This window comes from Theobroma umbraticum, unplaced genomic scaffold, assembly GCF_002168275.2.
Source record: "Theobroma umbraticum cultivar Fairchild unplaced genomic scaffold, ASM216827v3 scaffold_30.0, whole genome shotgun sequence".
Lineage (NCBI taxonomy): Eukaryota > Viridiplantae > Streptophyta > Magnoliopsida > Malvales > Malvaceae > Theobroma > Theobroma umbraticum.
The window spans coordinates 3,052,407-3,074,796 of record NW_018397254.1 but is presented as its reverse complement, the minus strand read 5'-3'; the positions used below and the strand labels follow the sequence as shown (position 1 = coordinate 3,074,796).

General features: G+C 34.9%; 3 protein-coding genes across 3 annotated transcripts; all 3 read left to right on the top strand.

Moving 5' to 3' along the window:
* Positions 1 to 5,174: 5,174 nt before the first annotated feature.
* Positions 5,175 to 8,436, top strand: TPPG (Haloacid dehalogenase-like hydrolase (HAD) superfamily protein). Its single transcript, XM_021444245.2, has 12 exons — positions 5,175 to 5,289; positions 5,394 to 5,889; positions 5,998 to 6,138; positions 6,250 to 6,321; positions 6,427 to 6,552; positions 6,686 to 6,742; positions 6,827 to 6,928; positions 7,021 to 7,098; positions 7,284 to 7,353; positions 7,445 to 7,515; positions 7,601 to 7,693; positions 7,761 to 8,436. Exons 2-12 carry the CDS (start codon positions 5,596 to 5,598, stop codon positions 7,812 to 7,814), a joined length of 1,158 nt encoding a protein of 385 aa, XP_021299920.1. The 5' UTR covers positions 5,175 to 5,289; positions 5,394 to 5,595; the 3' UTR covers positions 7,815 to 8,436.
* Positions 8,437 to 8,756: 320 nt separating this feature from the next.
* Positions 8,757 to 13,362, top strand: LOC110428393 (Aldolase superfamily protein). Its single transcript, XM_021444233.2, has 12 exons — positions 8,757 to 9,172; positions 9,271 to 9,349; positions 9,435 to 9,510; positions 9,609 to 9,692; positions 9,843 to 9,947; positions 10,473 to 10,553; positions 10,652 to 10,716; positions 10,870 to 10,939; positions 11,030 to 11,107; positions 11,680 to 11,777; positions 11,882 to 12,017; positions 12,954 to 13,362. The coding sequence occupies exons 1-12, from the start codon at positions 8,983 to 8,985 to the stop codon at positions 13,098 to 13,100; spliced, it is 1,209 nt and encodes a 402-aa protein (XP_021299908.1). The 5' UTR covers positions 8,757 to 8,982; the 3' UTR covers positions 13,101 to 13,362.
* A 2,991-nt stretch (positions 13,363 to 16,353) lies between these two features.
* LOC110410188 (acid beta-fructofuranosidase-like) lies at positions 16,354 to 20,610 on the top strand. The gene is made up of 7 exons (XM_021419783.2): positions 16,354 to 16,936; positions 17,377 to 17,385; positions 18,377 to 19,233; positions 19,328 to 19,489; positions 19,583 to 19,818; positions 19,901 to 19,988; positions 20,105 to 20,610. The coding sequence occupies exons 1-7, from the start codon at positions 16,540 to 16,542 to the stop codon at positions 20,306 to 20,308; spliced, it is 1,953 nt and encodes a 650-aa protein (XP_021275458.1). The 5' UTR covers positions 16,354 to 16,539; the 3' UTR covers positions 20,309 to 20,610.
* The last annotated feature ends 1,780 nt before the right edge of the window (positions 20,611 to 22,390 follow it).

Below are 22,390 nucleotides of genomic sequence, written 5' to 3'. Positions count from 1 at the left end.
TCGTTTGAAATTCCATCGTGTTCCTTTCCATTGTACCAATCATTGATCACCTAAGTTACCATGATATTCACGAGTATGATTAAAAAAATCATATTTAAATTCACAATTCTAAATTCAATTAAAATTATGTAGTTATAATGAATGCCATTAAAAAATATAAAAAGACTTTCTCGTGCACGTCTAACAGCCACATTAGTCAAAAGCAAACATATAAAATGAAGTTTATGGGGTTAAATATTACGCATGCTCGAGAAAATCACTTAACACATTAAGAGTCATTTGTAAGTAAGTCTTTATCTTAAAAATAAGACCACTTGTAAAGATTTAGTGATATCAAATCTAGATCTCATTATAAAAGTACTATTTTAATTTTTTTTTAATTTTTTTTTACACATATATGATACCGTGTATATATAAAATTTTATGTTGTATATATCATTTATGATTATAAGTTGTATATATTCAGAGACACGGGGGTGTTGAGAAAGTAGAGGAAGAAAATTGATTACCTGCAAAGTGGGCATTTGCTCATATCCACCCACATGCTTGCATTAGCTTGACCGCATGAGGAGAAATCACGAAAAGTGTTTCACCTTTCACACATGGTCAAAGTAACTAATAGGTGAAAACACCGGTCTAAATCTATGTGATGTAACTATAATCGCGAAAACTGTTTAACCAATGAGAACTTTCGCCAGAATAAGGTACAAACTTGTCCATTTGGTCTTGGAGCTAGCATATATAGAAAAGAAAAAAAGGCATAAATACTTTGAAAATAGCTAACGCCTTTTGGATTGTTCAAGAGCTTGGACTTCCACGTTTCCGATGCTGCAATAAAAGTCTAAAACCTCTGGAGCATTGCGATAAAAAGAAACCGATCGATCTTCCTTAATACCAGTAGACAAAATTGAAGTTATTAGGTAAAGATACGTAACAGACAACATATGGGTTCACATGATGATTCAAACAAAACATGTACCTAAGTTATGCTTCTTTATTGCAAACATGTAATAATCCAAACCTCTTAAACTCTAGTGGTTAGTACCCACCGACGAATTAAATACGTTTTATGAATTAAACGTGGTTTTAACTTCAAGTGAATGAGGTTTTCTTTTTCAGACGTGTGAATCGACCCCTAGAATTATCAACTAGTTCTGCATTATTTTCTCTAGGATGAAAATGAAATAATGAGTAAATATTTCAACAACTTTGCCAAAAAGGAGTTTAGATTCCTTTCACATTGTGAAAATAGTTGCTCCAGAAGTCATTTAGTCAAACTTCAAAGATACCATGGAGCTCTCTGTGGAAGTTTGACTAAGTGGTGAAAAGTACCAGAGCTAAAAGTTGGAGAGGTTGCTTGCTTCTGGTTAAGTTAGACTTTTCCATACTTTGAAGAAAGTGTTCCACATCCTTGACTGATTAATTTAACATAAAAAAAAAAGGCAAAAGTTTTCTACTTCTAGATTCAAAGTTTGGATTCTACAATAAACAGGATAGTAATTACCATAAAATCTCTTTTAATTATTGTTGAGAATCTTCAAGTCCTGTATTGATATCATCACAAAATTGTAGATACATTTAATCTTTATTGGATTTTATAAACTATGTATTTCTACATTCATTCCAATAAATCTTATTGTCAAATACTAGGTCCTATCGCCATCGTGCATACTATAATCTTTTTAAACAGTGCTTTCCTGAATACAGTAGAAGATCTGTCGTGATCATACCAGAAAAATGTTTATAGTAAGCCATTAATTTCTACCAAATTTATGATCAATTGCTTTTTTTATTAATATTTAACCATAATTTATTAGTTTTGAAATTTTATTGTCGTTTGCACATCAATTACTTTCCTTTCATAGGTCATATTTATATTGCCTTCAAAAGTATAATTTTATTTTTATATGAAACGTAACAAATTTGGGATGTTACAAATAAACGTCTGATGTTGAATTACATCATATTTTATTTTATTACTTTATGAAAAATAATAATAGCTTTGTTCATACATATCATAGGGTTAAGTAATATTGTACCACATTGAAAATCATTATCTGCTGTTAATTAATTAATTAATAAAAAATATTTTTTCCTTTTTGAAAAATAAAAGCATTAGATTTTTAGAAAATCTCGTTCCTTTTTTTCTTCTTTCTCTGTTATTTTTTCTTGGAGTTGAACCAAAAAAAGAAGGCCCTTTGGCTGCTGGGAACGCAAAGACACGTGAATTAACGCACGAGATTTGTGCGACGATTCATCACCCAGCTCGTGAAAAAGCACAAACTGCTCCTGTTTTGTTTTTTTTCTCGGTGATAACTCAACCCTTTTTTCCACGTGATACCAGAAAAAAATAAATTTTCTTTTTCATCATTTTCTTCCTTCTTTTACCTTTATAAAAATTTTCTTTTTCAAAAAATAAAAAAACAATTACGGTCACCGACGGCTGCAAGCTATGCAAGAAAGCGATGGCCCTGGCCCAAACTGACACGTGGCCTCGTTACCTTTATACTCTTACAGGTGGCATTGCGGTGACATAGCGCACGTCTCTACCTGCACGTGTCAGTTTCCAGTTCACCTCCCACATTGAGACCCTCCATATCTGTATACAATGTATATATTCTTGTAATTATACCCCCCATTAGGCTATTGCTGCTTACTATTTTATTAAAAATACCAAAATTGATTTCAAAAATTAATGAAGAAAAGAAAAAGGGGAAAACGGTAAAATTACAGCGCGTGTTTCCTGAAAAAACAACAGCTTGCCTTGATAAACACGTCTTAAAAGAGTCGTTCCTCATCAAACTCTATAAATACCCAACCATTTCGCCTCCCCCCTCTCCTTCTTCTTCTCCTTCTCACCCTTTTCAGTTATATTTCCCCGTTTTGCCTTTCTTTCTCCCCTTCCCTACGATTTTTAGGGTTTCCTTTTCTTTTTCTCTCCATTTCTGTTTTATCTGCGTAAACATCTCCATCCATCTCTTTGTTTCATTTCCTCTGGTTGTCCTCTTGTTTCTGTTTTGTCGAATCTCGTAAGAAGTGCATTTTAGAGATCAGTTCTTCTCTGGGTTTCACCTCGTTAATCAGGTACGTTATGGTAAGATTGTCTTTTTTGTTTGGATAATGCACTGTTGTTAAAAACATGTCTTTCACTTTCTTTTCTTTTTTTTCCGTGTGGTTCCTTTCTATTGGTTTAAGGATTAAGATCTCAATGTCAACGCCCATAAATGTTTTAACTCATTTTGGTGAGACATGCATGTGAAATGAACTGAAAATATAAAAAAACAACCTTTTTTATTCTTCTGGGGTTGTTTTGTTTTTGATTTTCTCTGGTGGGTTTTTTTTTTTTTTTTTTACATAGGCAGTTGTCTTCTATTTTTAACCTAATAAATGTGTGGTTTTCTTATATAATTTTTTAAGTGGGGTATAGGATCTTTTCTTGTTGTGGGAGCTGTTTGTAAGGGAAGAAATGATTTTGATGGCCCATTTCATTTGTTTATTTTATTTGATTTAGTATAAGTTTCTAACTTTCTATTTTGTCGGTTGCTAGCTATGAACTAGGTAATGCTATTGATAGTTCGAAACGTGTCTTAATCTCTTTCCTTTGATGTTAACCTTGAATAGAAAAAAAATATTGCTGATGGCCTGTTAATAGTATTATTTTTTTGGCTTACTACTGTAGTAATTATTCGACGAGATTATGCCCAGAACCTTCATTGACTTTGTCTATGTTTAATGATTCATACATATAAGCTTTTACTACATCTATTTTAATTTTCAATTTATTTTATTTTATTATTTTTTGATGGTGGGGGTTTAAAGTTAATGGTCGTTTTGGTAGTTGCAGTGTCTTGTCCTTGCAAAGAAGTTAATATATAGCAGTTGCCTTATTTTTTTTCTTTCTTTTTTCAGTTTGTTTCTGTGTTTTAATACTAGTATTTCTCTATTTTTTATTCATTGAAATTTGATGTTGATGTATACATTTAGATCTGCAATTCAATCTCATCCTTTCTCTGTCAATGGCCCACTTAGGTACAATATACATGTATGAGATTTTTAGGAGGTATAAAGATTTTTATACATATGTGTTACGCGTGTTGTGGTTGTATACAAATTGGTGAGTCCTACAATTGTTTGTCAATTCATTTATGGCTTTGTAGTATTTGTTAATGGTAGATGTATCTATCTTGACAAAGAAATGAAAATGAGGTGACACCACATACTGTGGTGATGAAAGAGGCCAGGAATATTAATATTACTTATCGGATACGATGAAGTCAGTTTGATAATTAATAGTATGTCTCTTGCATTTTATAGTTTTGAGTGATATTGTTTTTAATTTGCAACACATGGCTATCATTTTTGCTTAATATTTTGTATGTTGTCAGGAATTTTTAAAATATATATGAAAATTTTCTGGCCTCTATTATTTTTTTGTGATATGTACGCCTTTCCACTTTAGGAGTAACTTTTTTTTAACATACTAGAATATCTTTGTGTTGGTTGATCTGGTAAAACTTCTGTTTACCTACTGTTCTGCCACATGAGAGTTTCTATGATTAGACATCTGATGTTAATTTGGATTTCCTTCGGATTTGAAGTTGGTTTTTACTTCCTTTCTACATTTCATTTACCTATATGTGGCTTGGGCAGTTTCTGTTTTTCTCTTTATTTACATACTTCAGACAAAGAAGGAAGAAAGTAGATGGTTGGTATTCTGTGTTCTTGAATGTTGCAGCATATGTATATGTATACGTGTGTTTTTACAAAATTATTTTGCATTAGGATTTTACTGGTGGCTCCTTTTATTGGTAAAAAGATTACGACTTACTAAAAAGTTGCAAAGTTATTTGTTCAGTTGTAAATAGAAGCCAGATCAGATAGAGCTGTACTCTTGTTTTTTAATTTTCGATTCTGTCAGTGCATTCCTTATAATGCCACCTTGAAGAACTAATTATGCAAGAATACTTGCATTTTCCCGAAGATTAGTGATGGTTCAAGACATGAATCAAGCCAATTTTGTACCGTTCTTTGGCATATAAATTGTTTCTCACGTTGGTGAAATTGAGTTTTGTTTTTCGTGGAGAAAGCTATGTTGTTCGGTTCATCTATCCTCGTTGAATCACAATTTACTCACATCTGTATTATAATGCCTCTTTCTATTGTATTACATGCAGATTTAAGCACATTCTGATCAAATTTTGAATCCATAGTACTACCGTCTCAAGAATCCTTGCACAAATAATGTTCTGTTACCTGCCATAAATGCGCTGCAGCTTCGGAGATGAGAAGGTATGTCTAATATATGTATTTAACCTGAGAAAAGCCTTTAAATCTTAAATTTACTTTTTTCTTTGATTTCATATTTTGAATTTTCACTTCGCTGTGATCATCAGTTTTCAGGAAGCCTGCGATTGATGGACTGCTCACGCAACAGCAGTGATAAGAAAACATTGAAGAGGTGGTTTTTCATAGACAAAAGGGTTGGCTAAAGGTTTTTAAGGGTTGAAGGTTCTTAACTATATTTGACAAACCTGCTGCTATCATCAAAGATATAGTTTAACCCGTTCTAAGTGTACTGAAAGTGATCTGAAGCTAATGGAGTTAAAGTCCAATCACTCATCGCCTGTCCTCACTGATCCTGCTCCAATAAACAAGTCAAGACTAGGCATCCACTCCAGTCTGCTGTCCTATCCACAATCAGGTGGATCTTTGTCCTCTGGCAAGTATATGACAATTCCCAGAAAGAAACCTGGGCAGCTTGATGATGTCCGCTCCAATGGTTGGCTGGATGCCATGAAATCTTCATCACCCCCTCGTAAGAAGCTAATTAAGGACTTCAATATTGAGGTTGCTGCAGATGATATTGATATTGCTTATTGCTCCTGGATGGTATGCATATATGTAATTGTTGATAAATACATTTGAAGCCTACCTCTCATACATTTCACTAGATAAAGTTTCTTGTTCTTATGCTCTGCTTCACTGCTGATCATGCAGATTAAGTATCCATCTGCTCTTAAATCTTTTGAGCAAATTTCCAAAAATGCCAAGAGCAAGAAGATAGCTGTTTTTCTAGATTATGATGGTGTTCTTTCTCCCATAGTAGATGACCCTGATCGTGCCTTTATGTCTGATGCTGTAAGTACGACAGTCCATTTTGGTGCATGTATATGATATTATTTCTTGGTTGTATTCATTTTCCTATTATTAAAAGAAAAAGAAATTGAAAATGGTCTTACTTTTCTCCAGATGCGTTCTGCTGTCAGAAATGTTGCGAAGCATTTCCCAACAGCAATTATTAGTGGGAGAAGTCGTGATAAGGTAGATGCTGGAGCATTCAGGGACTTTGTTCCGCTTCTTTGTCCTCTATAATTATATATCATCTGGGGATCAATAGGGCCTGATTCGCTGCAATTTTCATTGCAGGTTTATGAATTGGTAGGACTAACTGAACTTTATTATGCCGGCAGTCATGGGATGGACATTATGGGCCCTGTGAGTCATACAGAGTCTGGTGACCATCCAAATTGTATTAGATCAACTGACCAACAGGTAAGAGTCAATAATTGAAGAGCTCCTTTGAATTTATTGGTCTCCACTCGCCATGCAGAGGCTGTCAAATAAAATATAGAAAGTATTGTGTCACTCTCGATTTCATGTTAATCATTCTGTACTTGTATGACAGGGCAAGGAGGTAAACCTTTTCCAGCCCGCTAGAGAATTTATACCTATGATAGACGAGGTGCATATTTGTTATGTTTAGCGCATCATTCATTCAGCTCCTTTTCCAGACATGTTTTATTATACATCAGTAAACATCTTGCAGGTTTTCAAAACCCTTGTCGAGAATACTAAAGATATCAAAGGTGCAAAAGTTGAGAATCATAAGTTTTGTGCCTCTGTACATTACCGTAATGTAGAAGAGAAGGTGGGACACTGTAGGTACCACATTTCTTATTAAGCCATTCAGTCTGAGTAACTAGTTCTAATTTTTCAAGTGCATTCTCTTTCCTTTTTCAGAACTGGCCAACTATCGCACAATGTGTTCATGATATTTTGAAAGACTACCCTCGCTTGCGATTAACTCATGGGCGGAAGGTATGTTCGTATAAATTGCTGGCTTTGAAACCATAATTTTTATTTGTCTAATAATGTAATGTGATGCTTCCCCCTTTTTTTGTTCTCTTGAGAATTCTCTGACATTTTGTATTAATTTTATAGCAATACTACCATCTAATCTAAAGGCTTTGCCTCCTAACATACTTATTTTCCTTGTTCTTTAGGTTTTAGAGATCCGTCCTGTGATTGACTGGAATAAAGGGAAGGCAGTTGAGTTTCTGCTTGAAGCCCTTGGTAGTTCTCTCTCTCTCACACTGTGATCGCCAGTTTTCCAGGTTAATGTGTTTTCACTTGTCGATGTAATTTTATGTAAAAATTGATGCAGGACTAAGTGGTAGAGATGATGTGCTTCCAATTTATATCGGAGATGACAGGACTGATGAGGATGCATTCAAGGTAAGTACATCACTCTAATCGCAGTTGTTATTATGTGTGGCATTTAGAAAATTTGCAGCAGATTCTAACGCTAGAGTTTATGCAGGTTTTGCGGGAAGGAAGCCGAGGTTATGGGATCTTGGTGTCTTCTGTGCCCAAAGAGAGCAAGGCGTTCTACTCTCTCAGGGACCCATCAGAGGTAGAAAATCCTGCTGAAGATGTTCTTATTTCTCTGTCACATCACACTCACATGGAATTCTTTGCAGGTGAAGAAGTTTCTCAAGGCTTTGGTGAGATGGAAGACGTTTGAAGAAGCTTGAAGAAATTAGGAGCACTATAATTTTCAAGCAGAGCATTTAGTTACATGCAAATAAATATTGCATTCAATTCTTATTTTGGATCATAAATCCAGAATGAATCCAGTCATTTCCGGTGGCCACATTATTTCTAATCTCTGTCAGAATTTTGAAAATTATTAATTGATATCAAGTTATTTATATGAATATTTTACCCTTATTATTGTAAAGCATTTTCCCCCGGTTTAATTTTCTTTTCGTGCATTGGTTCTTTAATTATTGGCTGTTTGATTATTTAGTCTAGTAAAAACAATCTATTAGAAATAAAATCTTTTGCTTCGAGGCCAATAATTAATGTACAAGCACAAAATACAACAAAAACACTGTTTATTTTTTCCTCTACTGATCAGAAGATGGACTCGGCGTTTGAAATGAAATCATGACGGAGAATCCGAGAAGAGATGCAGCCATATTCAAGCACCCCCATCCACGTAGGGACAAAATTGTCGAAACATTTTGTCTTCTGATATTACCATCATTGTAAAGGCAGAAGAAACACATCAAAGTTATTAATAGTATGACACTAATCAAACTCCCTTTTTTTCTTTATTATTTATATACTAAATAGTATTTCATTTGTAGTGCACGATAATTGTATGTCTTCTTTAAATTCATCAACATGTGTGCTTAGCTGTATAGGTCTTAGAGTAAATTGCTTAATAATTTGGACAATTTATTTTTAAATTATGGCAGTTGCAACCAACAAAACCCCTTTTTTTTTCCTCTCCTGCGGAGTTTGTTCCTTGTTTTCAGAACATTTTTTTTTGGTTTGTCAAATTCCCTTACTCAATTTTTGTTAAACCTTATTTATGAATTTACCATTTTGGTTGGGAATAATAAATTTATTAAAATTCATAAATAATTCTCACCAATCCGAGGTCGACAGTTCAGCCAGTAACCATCCGTTGCAAAAATCTAGAATACATGCCGGCAAAGTTCTTATCCATGGAAAATGTCCGGCACTTGTTAAATTTCACTTAAAGCTACCCAAAACCGAGCATTGAAAAACTCAAACCTCCATTAAAGAACTTCCACCTGTCCAGAACATTTCCCACATAGATATAAAAGAAAGAATTCACCCCTTACCTTTGATTCTCATTTCTTCTCTTCTCTCTCTCTCTCACTCACGAAAATGTCACTCTCCTTGCAATCTCCGTCTTCTACATTTCTCTCTTCTTCTTCTTCTTCTTCTTCGTTGGCAAAATCAAGGTTAAGATTTGCGAATGTGTCTTCTTCTTCGACTCTGCTCTTCAAGTTCAACAGATCTTTTCCAGTTATTCGTGCCTCCTCGTCCTCGGGCTTCTCTTCTTCTCTCGACACTGGTTTACCTCTCTTTTCTTTTTGGATCTTTTGTTCAAATGTGTAAACTTTTTAGTTATCTCTTTGGTTTTTAATTGGTGGGTTGTTTCTAATTTATCAGGGTTGAGTACTGAATTGGATGCTGTGTCTAGTTTCAGTGAGATAGTTCCTGACACTGTGATCTTTGATGATTTTGAAAGGTAAAGATTGTTTTCTTCTTGGTGATGGAAAGAAATTTTGATTCAAAAGGCCGACTTCTTTTTACTAATTAATTGAAATTGATAGGTTTCCACCAACTGCCGCAACTGTTAGCTCTTCACTGCTGTTGGGTATATTGAGCCTTCCTGATACCATCTTTAGAGTAAGCTTTTTCATTTGAAATGAATATATGGGGAGCTTAAAATCTTACATATATATATATAAAATTCACAAGTTAATTTTTTTTTCTTTTGGGATTAGAATGCTGTGGATATGGCTTTGGCGGATTCAGGTTGTTCTGGGCTGGACAATCCTGAACTGAGGTTGTCTTGTTTCTGTAACAAGGTACGTGAACTTATGCATTGAACTATTAAGTCATAATGCATAAACTTTTTGGTCTTTTGCTATCTATCATTCATTTACGTTGGCAAAGAAGGGAAAAAAGACTGCAATTGGATCGTTAGTTTTTAACATTTGGTTGTTCATCAAGTGTAGGCTTTAGTAAATGTTGGTGGCGACTTGGCAAAGCTAGTTCCTGGTCGGGTTTCAACAGAGGTGGATGCGCGTCTGGCTTATGACACACATGGCATTATTAGGAGGGTATTGACTTTTCTCATGTGTCCATTTATATTTTTTGCTGAATTTTTTGATTCTGTTGTATCATCCTGTTGTTTGTTATCTCAATCCCAGCCAATTTTAGTTGTTGAAAATCGTGTAGGGTTTTACGCATATGCATCAATGTTGAAAATTTAACTGAATATACACACTGATGAAATGAACTAATTTGTTTATTCAGTTGAAAATTTTAAGTGAACATACAATTTTTGCTTGTCTTATGTTGACTTGAGGTTCTTCTCTTAGCATTTGGAATGAGAAGTATAGTGAAAGACTAATTATTTGTTATACACGATTATATTTTAAACCGCATGGTGATTATAGGGATGTTCCTCATCAAATATATTCTATATACTATCATATAAGATGAATGAAATTTCCTTCTAAAACTTTGCAATTTGTTGGTACTAAACTTACTGTTTGTTTTTATTATGTTTTAGTAGTTTATTTATCTGCTTTTTTTTATTTCTGATAGGCTCCCTTGTGCTAAAAGCTTGTTGAAATATGCAGGTGCATGACTTGCTGAAGTTGTATAATGAGATTGATGTTCCTCCTCAGCGTTTATTGTTTAAAATTCCTTCAACTTGGCAAGTGAGTACCTCAATGAAATCTCTGTACAGATATGAAGTTTTAATAGTCTTGGAATGTAAAAGCTAAATGGTCCTTGCTGTTGCTTGTTGGTTATGCAGGGAATAGAAGCCTCAAGATTGCTAGAATCTGAAGGCATACAGACTCATTTGACTTTTGTTTACAGGTATGTGATTATGTGGAAAATGATGTTGCTTGATTATAATTTAAGGAAATTTCTGCACATGCCATGTATAACCAAAAAAAAAACTCGCATGGGAGACTCTGCTTTCATCCTTAGTTTTTTCTAATCATTGCTTGTTCTGGTGTGTTTCTTCAGCTTTGCTCAAGCTGCAGCTGCAGCCCAAGCTGGTGCTTCTGTTATTCAAATTTTTGTTGGCCGTGTTAGGGTATTGTTTTCCCCAAAAAGCCGACTTTGATGAAGTTAATGTGCAAACCTTCATATATGTTATTCTCAAAACACATTTTTCATTCTTCAGGACTGGGCACGTAATCATTCTGGTGACCCTGAGATTGAAGCTGCTATTCAAAGAGGAGAGGATCCTGGTTTGGCTTTGGTTAGTTAAACAACTTTTATCTTCTGAGTTTAGACTTAGCTTGTTGTGTTTATAGAATTTTGTTGACTACTGATGACTTACACAATTGTTTCTCTGAGTAGCCGCATTGGTCCTAATGCTTTCTGAAGTGCATTGAATCTGTTGCTTGTGACTGTTGAGCCTTTTTTTAGTATTTTTTTTAATGAAAAACAGAGATTGTTCGTTTTTCTATATTAAACTTATGATTCTAGATTTCCTTGTTTTTCATTTTCTTTTCTCTCCATTCAGCATCTCTTCTAAGTCTAGATTGCTGAGAATCTTAGATGCCCACAAATTTTGAATGACTTAGGAATAATGTCAAGGGTTCACCATTGAATTTACCTTTTCTTTTTCTTGTCTCCTTTTTAATAGTTCTAGGAATACTTGTTATTGACAACTTGTACTATAGGAATGATCATGTTACCGATAATATGATTTTTATTTAGTATCGAAGGTTTATTCAGTTATATTTAATGTGTCTGCTTCTTATAATTTATAATGTAATACTGACACGAAACAGTTTGAAACCAATGTACTGTTGTTGGTTGCTGCAGGTGACAAAAGCTTACAATTACATTCACAAATATGGGCATAAATCAAAGCTTATGGCAGCAGCAGTTCGAAACAAGCAGGATTTATTCAGTCTGCTGGGGTATCATATGACTTGATTCTTATCAATTTTAATGGGAAATCATTACAAATTAAGAATCAAATATTTTCTTTTCTTAAACCTGTGGTATGGTTTATTCCTTTCAGGGTTGACTATATCATTGCACCCTTGAAGGTGTTGCAATCACTCAAAGAATCGGTTACTGCTCCTGATGAGAAGTACTCTTATGTGAGGAGGCTGTCCCCGCAGTCTGCTGCCACCTACAATTTCACTGCTGAGGAGGTCTGCTTTCTTTTTATACTTTTTTCAACTCAGATAAAACAAGGGAAAGGGAAATCAAAACTCACTGCACATAATAATCACAAATTGCTATTGATGTGAATCTAGTAATTTTGCCAGGGTATTGCATTCATGATCTTACGGTTTGAAATTTAGGTACTCCTTTGATAGCTTCATACTTTAGCTATATAGAAACAGCCTTTATAGGTATGTCCATGTCTTTGGAGTTAGGCCTTTAATTTGCACCTCTAAATAAAGGTTGTCAATGTTTAGGTTTAACCTATCATTTCAGTACCCTGTAGATAGGCTTTCCATATCAAAAAAATATTTTTCAGTTCTTTGCTAATCTGATTATACTTGCTCATTGTGGTGCCCTGTTGATAGCTTGAGTACTTTCCCCCTTTATTTTAACTTTTGAAATAGAATGACTAAAAGTGGAGATGAAGAAAATCTCTAGCTATGGAGCTTATCATTAGTTGGAGATCATTAGAAAGGGTAAAAATCTAGAAAGCAAAGATGAAAGATAAAATTGGAAAATTATGGGATTTAATTAGATTCTTGTGGCATTCTCATGTACCACTTTGGTTACTACTATTATCCCTTGTTGGAAAATAGAAAATGGAAGCATATTCTTTTCTACATCCTTTGCCATGATTTCCAGCACCATATTCTCAGCAACCACTTCAATCTTTTTCTCTTCATCCGGCTAGTTGCTGCAACTCTATTAATGAATTAGACCATGCATGTCTTTACAACCTTAAGTCATCAAGATTATGCACTTGGTTCCCTATTAGTTTAAATTTCAGTTCTTTGAGAAATGTTTTTCCTTGTCTTCATCCTTCCTGTGCTCAACTAATGAGCACAAGCATGCATAACAAGGTCGTTTTTGTTTCTAGAAACCATGAACTGTTTGGTGACTGATATTGTCTCTATGTTCAGCTCACAAAGTGGGACCAATTAAGCCTGGCATCATCTATGGGACCTGCATCCGTGGAGCTTCTGGCTGCTGGACTAGATGGATATGTTAATCAAGCAAAGCAAGTTGAGGAATTACTTGACAAGATTTGGCCACCTCCAAATGTCTAAAGAGTGGCTTGTTCATTTTGAAGCACATCTCATCTGGCATAAAATAAGAGGATGTACCCAACTCCACAATGTTGTTAGCAACACTTTCTTTTAGCAGAGCTCTTGAGTTGGTATTTAAAGCTTGATGTTAATCATGCATCTTTTCATGTTGTCAATGAAACACAAAGCTGATGTTGCCCTCTCCCATTGCATGTGGTAACGCTCTTCTGCCTACTGTCCAAAAAATTGCATTCAATTTCACGGCAAAGCCTTCCTCTTTGAATACTGTTATATTTTATGCTATTATTAATTGTTTCTCTTTCAAAAACATACGGTGTTGACTGTTGAGTTCCGCTGTTAGGTTCGTTTTGGGCATATGGGCTGGAACATTCTATATCAGGCTAGGCTTGAGTTGTTGTTGTCAGGAAATTGGAACAACATAGAGACAATTTCAAACCCATTTCTGAAATAGGCTTTTGGTGTCAGTCCAGCCCAAGAAATTGGCAGCCTGTAAGGAAAGTCCATAGCCTTAGAAGCTAGAAGACTGGAACCTATGAGCAGGGCGAGCTGTTCGATCATGGAACTTACCCCTCCCATATCCTCTCTCTTAAAAATAATAAAAAATTGCTAATGACTACGCTGCATCCCCAAGCACAGCAGCACCCTCTCCTCCCTTTCCTTCCTCTGAGCTTGGAGACCCCCACTCCTTCAAAAATTAAAAAATACGTCATGTTATTGGTGTTTGGATTATATGGATTTCTGTCTACATGATCAGACGAAATTATATAACATTATGTGATTAGTAATTAATTTTTAATTCTAGCAACAACAACAACTTCGACTCAGTTTTTTTCTTTTTCTGTCTGTTAAATTCCATTTAAAATAAAAGCAGAATCTCTTTTACCCAATATTTTTCCAATTAATCATTTGCTCCCTGCTTGTTTTCTTAACTTGGCAAAACCCATTTGGGTATACAGTTACATAGCAACAATCTTTGCCTTTATAGGGACACAAGGTAAGAATTAGCCAAAGGCTACATACTAATTGATGTGCTGGAGCCGTTAACCAAGTATTTTAGCTTATAAGAGAAAATGCTATTACAGGAGAGAATATTCCAACTCTAAACTTTTGACTCACATTTTTTGAATGAATAATAACCACAAAATCAAACAAAAGTTAATAAGGGGACATGTGCGTCACTTATGATTGAAAATTTGCTTGTGCTCGAATCTTTATTGAAAAGCCTGGTATCTTAACCAAAATCTAACACGTTAACCTCAATAATTCACCGGCTGTCAATTCAGTCCCAACTGCAATGCCAGGCTTTATCTGCCCACCAATCATGACGGTACATGTAATCCTATACAAAATCACACAACACTCTCACCTCGCCACCGAGGCTGCAGTATTCCAATAATGTTAAGCAAAATCATATACGTTTAGAACTAGAAAGTTGAATGCCGCTGCCATCCACTCGATTCCTTTGGCCCACATTGACGACAAGCCGGAGATATAAAATTTTCAGCAATTAAAAAAAAAAATGGTTCATTCTCTATTTCCTCGGAGGCTCTAATGCATGTTGGAAACATGCAGGACCGGGCATGAATTAAAAAAAAAAAAAAGGGAGGAACATGCGATGTGGGTCATCTTGTTTATTTTTGTTGAGGTTCGTGTATTCATTTGCGCTTGTTTTTATGTGAATAATGAGATGTTTGGAGGGAATGACCAATCACGGTCAAACATTTAGATTAGCCTGAGAAAGAATTTTAAACCATTTAGGGGTCATCCTCAGTCTCCTTTGCATGTGGCTAAGAACAAACCCTATCCAATAATATATGTGAGAGATCAATTATGCCACATCTATTTGTGTTGGCAATTGCTTTCCTTCTTCCTTTTTTTTTCCTTGGTACTTAAATTATTGAAGAAACCGGTGGCTGAGGACGAACCATCTCTTTTCAAATCCTAATCAGCACTTAGTCATTAATTGTTGTTTACATGAATAATTGCCGGACCAAACACTAGGTTTTACTTTGGACCAAAACTAAATACCTAACCAAAATCATGTTTTTTGTTTGTCTCTCTCTCTCTCTCGATTCTTCTTTTGTCTTGGTTGAGTCATCATCTATCTATATCTATAGATTACTGATTGCAATTGTGAAAAGTCAATCATCAAATTCATTTCATACAATTTGAAGTAAAATATATTTTTAGAACGGTGTGATTATAATTTAAAAACAAAAGGCAGTTGAGTAATAATTTCAGTTTATATTTTAGGGTTTTTCGTTTTGATATTAGTATATATGTGAATATCCATTTTGTTATGTATATTTAGATTTGAATATAAATTAGATTAAATTCATATTTAAATTTAATTCATTCATTTAATCTCTTAGTATTATCTTTATGTTGTAAATTCCATCTAGATAAAAAAATTATTAATTTATAAATAGACATTTCACTTCATTTGTAAATAGATGAGTTTCTTGTTCTTTAAATACTTTCTTTTATAATTTTTAATTTTATGAAGCAATGACTTGTTACTAGCATTTTAAAAAGACAAATTAGCAGTAAAATAGTAATTAATTTATCTCGCTTTCCATAACCTTTATCTTTTTTAGTAGAATTTGAATTTCGTTTTATCAAAATTTAACTGTAAACATGCATGTTTTTGTAATGAAGAGGAATTGGGAGTTGCAGAGAATGCCCAAAAATATAAAAGGACAGGTGAGTTTTCTGAGTTCTAACCAAAGCAATTAAAGGCACAAATGATTGTTACCTTTAATGATAATTACGATTTAAACGCCTCCAACGTGTCATTAGAGTTTTCTAGAAATTTTAAGCACAAATTATTGAGGAATTTTACTCAGCTGGCCACTTGATTATTCCAACTAATTACCTTTCTCCCCATTCAGGTTTTAGCCTGGCTTTGAATTAATGCCGTAAGTGGCATAAAATCATTTCTTTCTACATTATTGATTCGCATCCATGAGTGCAAATGCACAATTATTGGCAAAAAGCCAAAAAACATATCAGTTTCCTACCCGACCAAACAGATGATAAAAAATTTGCAGTGCGAATCAAATACTCATTAAAATATTTACTCTCCCAACTCTGAGACAAAATGCACGAGACTTGTCCAACTTCTGTCTTGTCTACAATTGCATGGAGAATCTCAGATTTTACTTATAATGAACAGCTAATACATGGCAGTTACACTTGGCCTTCAGGCAAAATCAAATCAAATATGTTTTGGTAAATTTTCTCTCTCTTTTTCCTTTGCCTTTTCCTGGTCCCAACCGAGGACGGTAAACCACCCACCTTGTTTGCCCAGAGAAGCACTGCCCATATATAGCAATGAGAACCTAAGGGCGCTGAAACATAGCACTCCTCTCTTTCTCCCTATATATTCAGCCGTTCTGTTCTATTTTTTTTTATCCGTTTTATCCAACTTTACCGAACAATGGCGGACACAAATCCATTCCTTCCAAAGTCCAGCTCAGATGGGTCCCATCTGACAGGGTCTCAGGCAACTCGCCGGAGACCTGTCAAAGAGCAGCTTACAATCTTTTTTGGGTTGTTAGCGGTTGGATTGTTTGCGGCATTGTTGATTGGAAAGAATGGGTCATATAATGCTCACGTGCACGAAAATAAACATGGTTCATTGGCTACGTCGACCACCAAGAAACCTGAAACTTTGCGGCCGGTGTCACGTGGCCCGGCTGCCGGAGTATCTGAGAAATCAAACAGGCTTTCTGCCAAAGTTGACGGGAATTTGCTGGCGTATCCGTGGAACAATAGCATGCTGTCATGGCAGAGAACAGCCTTTCATTTTCAACCGGAAAAGAATTGGATGAATGGTAAGGGAAAAGTTTTCCTTTTTTTTTTAATTCACTGTTTTAAAAGTGCCTCTACTTTTTGGATAATTCAATATTATATTCACTGAAAAGAAAGCAGGCAAAAAATGAAAAAGGAAATGCGTATTTCTTTTGCCCATATCTCAAAAGGATAGATCAAACAGGAGACGGAAGATTTCAGGGTAAATCCAAAGGAGAAAGATGTAGCATAGTTTGATGACTAATTTTTGGTAGATTAAAGTACATTATTTTTTTGAACATTAGATTTGAGGATATGATGTTTTCCAAACCAAAAAGAAGAAAAATGGGTTTGATTTGTCAGGTCCATGACTTAATAGTTTACTACTCACATATGCTGATTTTCTTGTATCTCGAAATTTTTTGTATGGCTGGCGCCTCGACACTCTTGCTCTCACGTGGGAATCTGCTTCTTTCTGCTTCAGATCCTAATGGTAAGGCCTCATTTCTATGTTGTCGCTTATCGTTATATGATTTTGTATAAAAGTAAAACCTTCACGGTGTCTTATTGTTTGCCTGATATAAAAAAGAAGGCACTTTTTTGTTATCAAAGGATAACTTTTTGCCACTGTTGATTAATAGTATCAGGTTGATTAGACAATCGACTGAAAAATTAAGATTGATCAATCAAAATCAGATTTGAAAATATTCTCAATAATATGTAGTTGAGATGGAGCCCACACCTTTATTTTCCCCTTTAATAAATTCTCTAATATTACTTGTATAAGATATATAGTATATCATTATAAGTATTTCATAGACATTAAATAGTACAAGACATATATTATTTTTAAATAGTAGTATTAAAATAAAATTAATTTTGAACCTTGTTTTTTGTTGATTAAGAGTATATGTATCTATAATATAACACATGTAATGATTATTTATTTATTTTTTACTTTCATTTACATAAATCTAGCCAAAATTTCTGCCTCTGTGAACCTGGAATGCAACGTACACATGAGTTTGAAAGTTATACTGTAGGCAATACTAAAGAATTTATTTACAACTGGTATTAAAAATATGGAAGGACAGTAAGGACTTACGACGTTTCCCAAAATTATCCATTGGGAAAGGGGAAAGAGCGTAAATCATGCACCCGTAGAAACATTGTGGTTCTTGTTCACATCTTCTTACAGCATAGACATGGTTGGCTTTTGACAACTACGCGCGTGTTTTGCGCTGAAAACAGCAGCCATATCCTTAGGCTTCTGAGGGTTTTGGCAGAGTGGAATGTACGTTCGTATATGTGTATGTATATAAGATGTAGCAGGTATTAGATAGTACTACTAATTCAATTTTCCTATTGCAATCTTTGTTTGATTTGATGCAATTTCATGGCAATCAGTTCCATAAAAAAAATGGCAGGATCAATTTAAACGACTGGATCAATTTTTGGTTTCTAAAATTCGATCGATATAACAGGTCCATTGTTCTACAAGGGATGGTATCATTTCTTCTACCAATACAACCCGAATGCTGCGGTGTGGGGTGACATTGTTTGGGGTCATGCTGTGTCCAAGGACATGATCCATTGGCTTCACCTCCCATTGGCAATGGTTGCTGACCAGTGGTACGATGTAAATGGCGTCTGGACTGGTTCTGCCACAATTCTCCCCGATGGAAAAGTTGTTATGCTGTACACAGGATCCACCGTGGAGGCTGTTCAGGTTCAAAACCTTGCTTATCCTGCTGACCCCAATGACCCTCTCCTCATCAATTGGGTCAAGTACCCTGGGAACCCCGTTCTAGTTCCACCCCCAGGCATCGACAAAATGGATTTCCGTGATCCAACTACCGCCTGGTTAACCTCTGAAGGGAAGTGGCGCATTACCATAGGGTCCAAGATAAATAAAACTGGCATAGCTTTGATATATGATACCACGGATTTCATAAACTATGAGCGGTTAGATGGGGCACTTCATGCTGTGCCAGGGACTGGCATGTGGGAGTGTGTGGACTTCTTCCCCGTTTCAAAAACAGAAGAAAATGGCTTGGAGACATCCGTTAATGGACCTGGAGTGAAGCATGTGGTCAAGGCAAGCCTGGATGATGACAGGCATGATTACTATGCTATTGGGACATATCATGAGAAGAATGGTACATGGATTCCTGACCAACCTGAAATTGATGTTGGCATTGGAATAAGGTATGATTATGGAATATTCTACGCTGCCAAGACTTTCTATGATGAGAACAAAAACAGAAGAGTGTTGTGGGGTTGGATTGGAGAATCTGATAGTGAAGCCGCAGATGTGCAGAAAGGATGGGCATCACTTCAGGTAATTTTTCTGTTTCATTGGACCATAAACATTAAATAAAAGTCAGATTTCTTCGGTTTCTTTAACGTGTTTCTAATGTGCTATTCACTTACAGAGCATCCCAAGGACGATTTTGTTTGACAATAAGACTGGTACTCATTTGCTTCAATGGCCAGTGGAAGAAATAGAGAGTTTAAGGTTGAAGAGCAATGAATTTAACCAGGTGACACTCCAGGCAGGAACAGTTGTTCCTCTAGATGTTGGATCAGCCACACAGGTTTGTCTTTTTCTTTTGTAACATGGCATGTCGATGATAATTCTTAGACCAAGATCCTGTTAACTGACAAGGAAATGCCTGGTGATGTGGCAGTTGGATATCATAGCCGAGTTTGTGATAGATAAAGAGGCTTTGGGGAAAGCAACTGGGTCCAATGAAACATTCAGCTGCGGATCCAGTGGTGGAGCTACAGAACGTGGGGCATTGGGACCTTTTGGTCTTTTGGTTCTTGCAGATGAAAGCCTCAGTGAGCAGACTCCTGTATACTTCTACATCGCCAAAGGATATGATGGCAATCTCAAGACTTTCTTCTGCAATGATGAATCTAGGTATGTATAAAGCTAAGCTGTTCTCTCTTAACTCGAGTCAGCTCATCTGATAGTTAGGACTTACCACGTTCTATTCTTTCAGATCATCTGCGGCATCTGATGTTAATAAACAAATTTATGGGAGCTTTGTTCCAGTCCTTGAAGGCGAAAACTTATCGCTCAGAATGTTGGTGAGTTGAACTTGTTTTCTCCTTTCATTGCTGTATAAATGCGAATAAATAAATTGCCTTACTATGAGAATCAGAATGGTATACTCAATAAACATTGAAAATGTATTATTTTCCAGGTGGATCATTCGATAATCGAAAGCTTTGCTCAAGGTGGGAGGACAGTCATCACATCTCGGGTTTATCCGACAAAAGCAATCTACGGAGCTGCTAAAGTGTTCTTGTTCAACAATGCCACCGAGGCCAGTGTTACCGCCTCGCTTAAGATATGGCAAATGAACTCTGCGTTCATTCGGCCCTATCCAAATAATGAGAAGTTCTGAAGTACGAAAAGAGATCTGTTAATCCGAACCTCACCATTCATTAATTTTTGTACCCTCTTCAACCAAATCATGCCATCTCATCAGTTTGATGGGAAATGGAATGAGTTAGATCTTTCTCTTTTTCTTTTTTCCCCCTTTTTGGCCAAGAATTAGATATTGTTCAGGAATGCTTAAAATGAAACGAATGTGCAGACATGCACTTCTAATTGCAGAGAGCCTGAGAGTGAAATATCATCGGCATCTGCAGACCCCATGTTAATGAAGATTATAAATTGCTTATAGTTTTTTGTTCTCTTCCTTTATATCCTATAGTTCAATTATCTGAAAAAATTATTTCAGAGGAAAACAAGAACTGGGATTTGAACTTCCTTGTATATATTTGCAACAAAATTAAATTAATTTATTTATCAATGCCAATTTTAAGCCCATTTTTCTTATACATTCAACAGAAGCCACTATTTACCAGTTATAATTGAACATATAAATACGTTAATCTGCCTTAAGCCTGAGGCCTGAGCCCCGCAGAATTTGGCCTAGAAAATTGATTTGAAAATTAAAGGACTACTTTTAGAATGGAAAATCTCGGAAACAGCAATGGAAGCATCGGTCACGGGCTAGCCAATTGGACAGCAAATCATAAACTATTTGGGCCTTGGTTGGAAATTGAGAGGTACCTCAGAGCATGAGATCCAGCCCATTACTTTGTACACGAGTCGAGTAGCTAAGCATGTAAGCCGTATTGTGTGTCCCATAACTTCGAAATAGAGGCTAATTTGTTTTTTTTTTAATTTTCAAAACTTATATAGTGTCTATTTTGATATTTATATTCTTCCTTTTAGGACCATGAAAAACCCAAATATAAATAAAATAAAAATAAAGATAAATAATAAAGTTAAATAGTTATACTCTAATTAAAAATAAAATTAAGACTTAGATAACGAAAGCTCTTGAACTATATTAATTTATGAAAATAAATTTATATATTTTTATTATATTAAAAAACATATTTTTTATTTATCTCAAAAAAATTTATTATATTAATACAAAGATTTAATCAAAAATTAAAAATTAACCATTATCATACTACTAGTTTATATTTAACATCCACATGGCTTGATTGTGTTGTGGCAAATGAGGTGATTTTTTCTATTTTAGACTTCTCCCTTGACATATAATGAGATGATCACTTTAATCATATAATCAAATCACATCATGTGTTATATTGAGATGATATTAAATTTAATAAATATTAATTTTTTATTATTAAAAAATTAAAATTTTTAATTTAAATTAAAATTTAAGAAGCTTTCGTACAAAATAAAAATCTTGAAAATTCAATTACGCAAATCAACATATTTTAAAAACTCAGTTTGTTATTTAAAACATGAAATCAATGACAAATGCTTTTTCCAATAAAAGTTTTCTTGTGATGGGGTAAAACATGGTACTAACATCTGAAACTTTGGATATAAATTATCCACTAGAATTTTATATTTAAATTTCATTTTTTTTAATCCCGTTTAAATTAAGATGTTTAATATAATAAGCTATTATATTATTAAAAAAACAAAACGTTAAAGAAACTATATCTTTCACGTTAATCCATGGTTTAGGTTACCTCGAATCCTGTCTGCCTAGTCCATACCGACGAGGCCATTTGGCATTTTGGGTTGGTTTTGGTTTAAAAGACGAAAAGGGAAATCACTTTGATGACCTTGTCCATGTGGAGCCAATCGCTGCTCGATTTGCGGAAGCTCGCTTCGCTAGCAGGACCTCATGCGCACACCCTAGTAGTTGTTTCAACGCACTTTTTCAAACAAACGAATCAATCAAAATCATTTTCTTTAGGGTGGGGTTCAAATTAAATTGATTGTATAATGTTATAGGTACGATTATGACTTTGAACTGAATTAAGGTGTGAACAACAGTCCAAGCAGAAGGTTTCTTGTCTGCTTGAAAAGATATCATTAAATTATTATTTTAAGTAAACTTGTTTTTTCTTCTTCTTTTTTTCAATTTCTACAACAGCAAGTTTCCATGTGCCTTTGGGTGTGAGGATTGAGTGCGTGGTTAATTATGTAG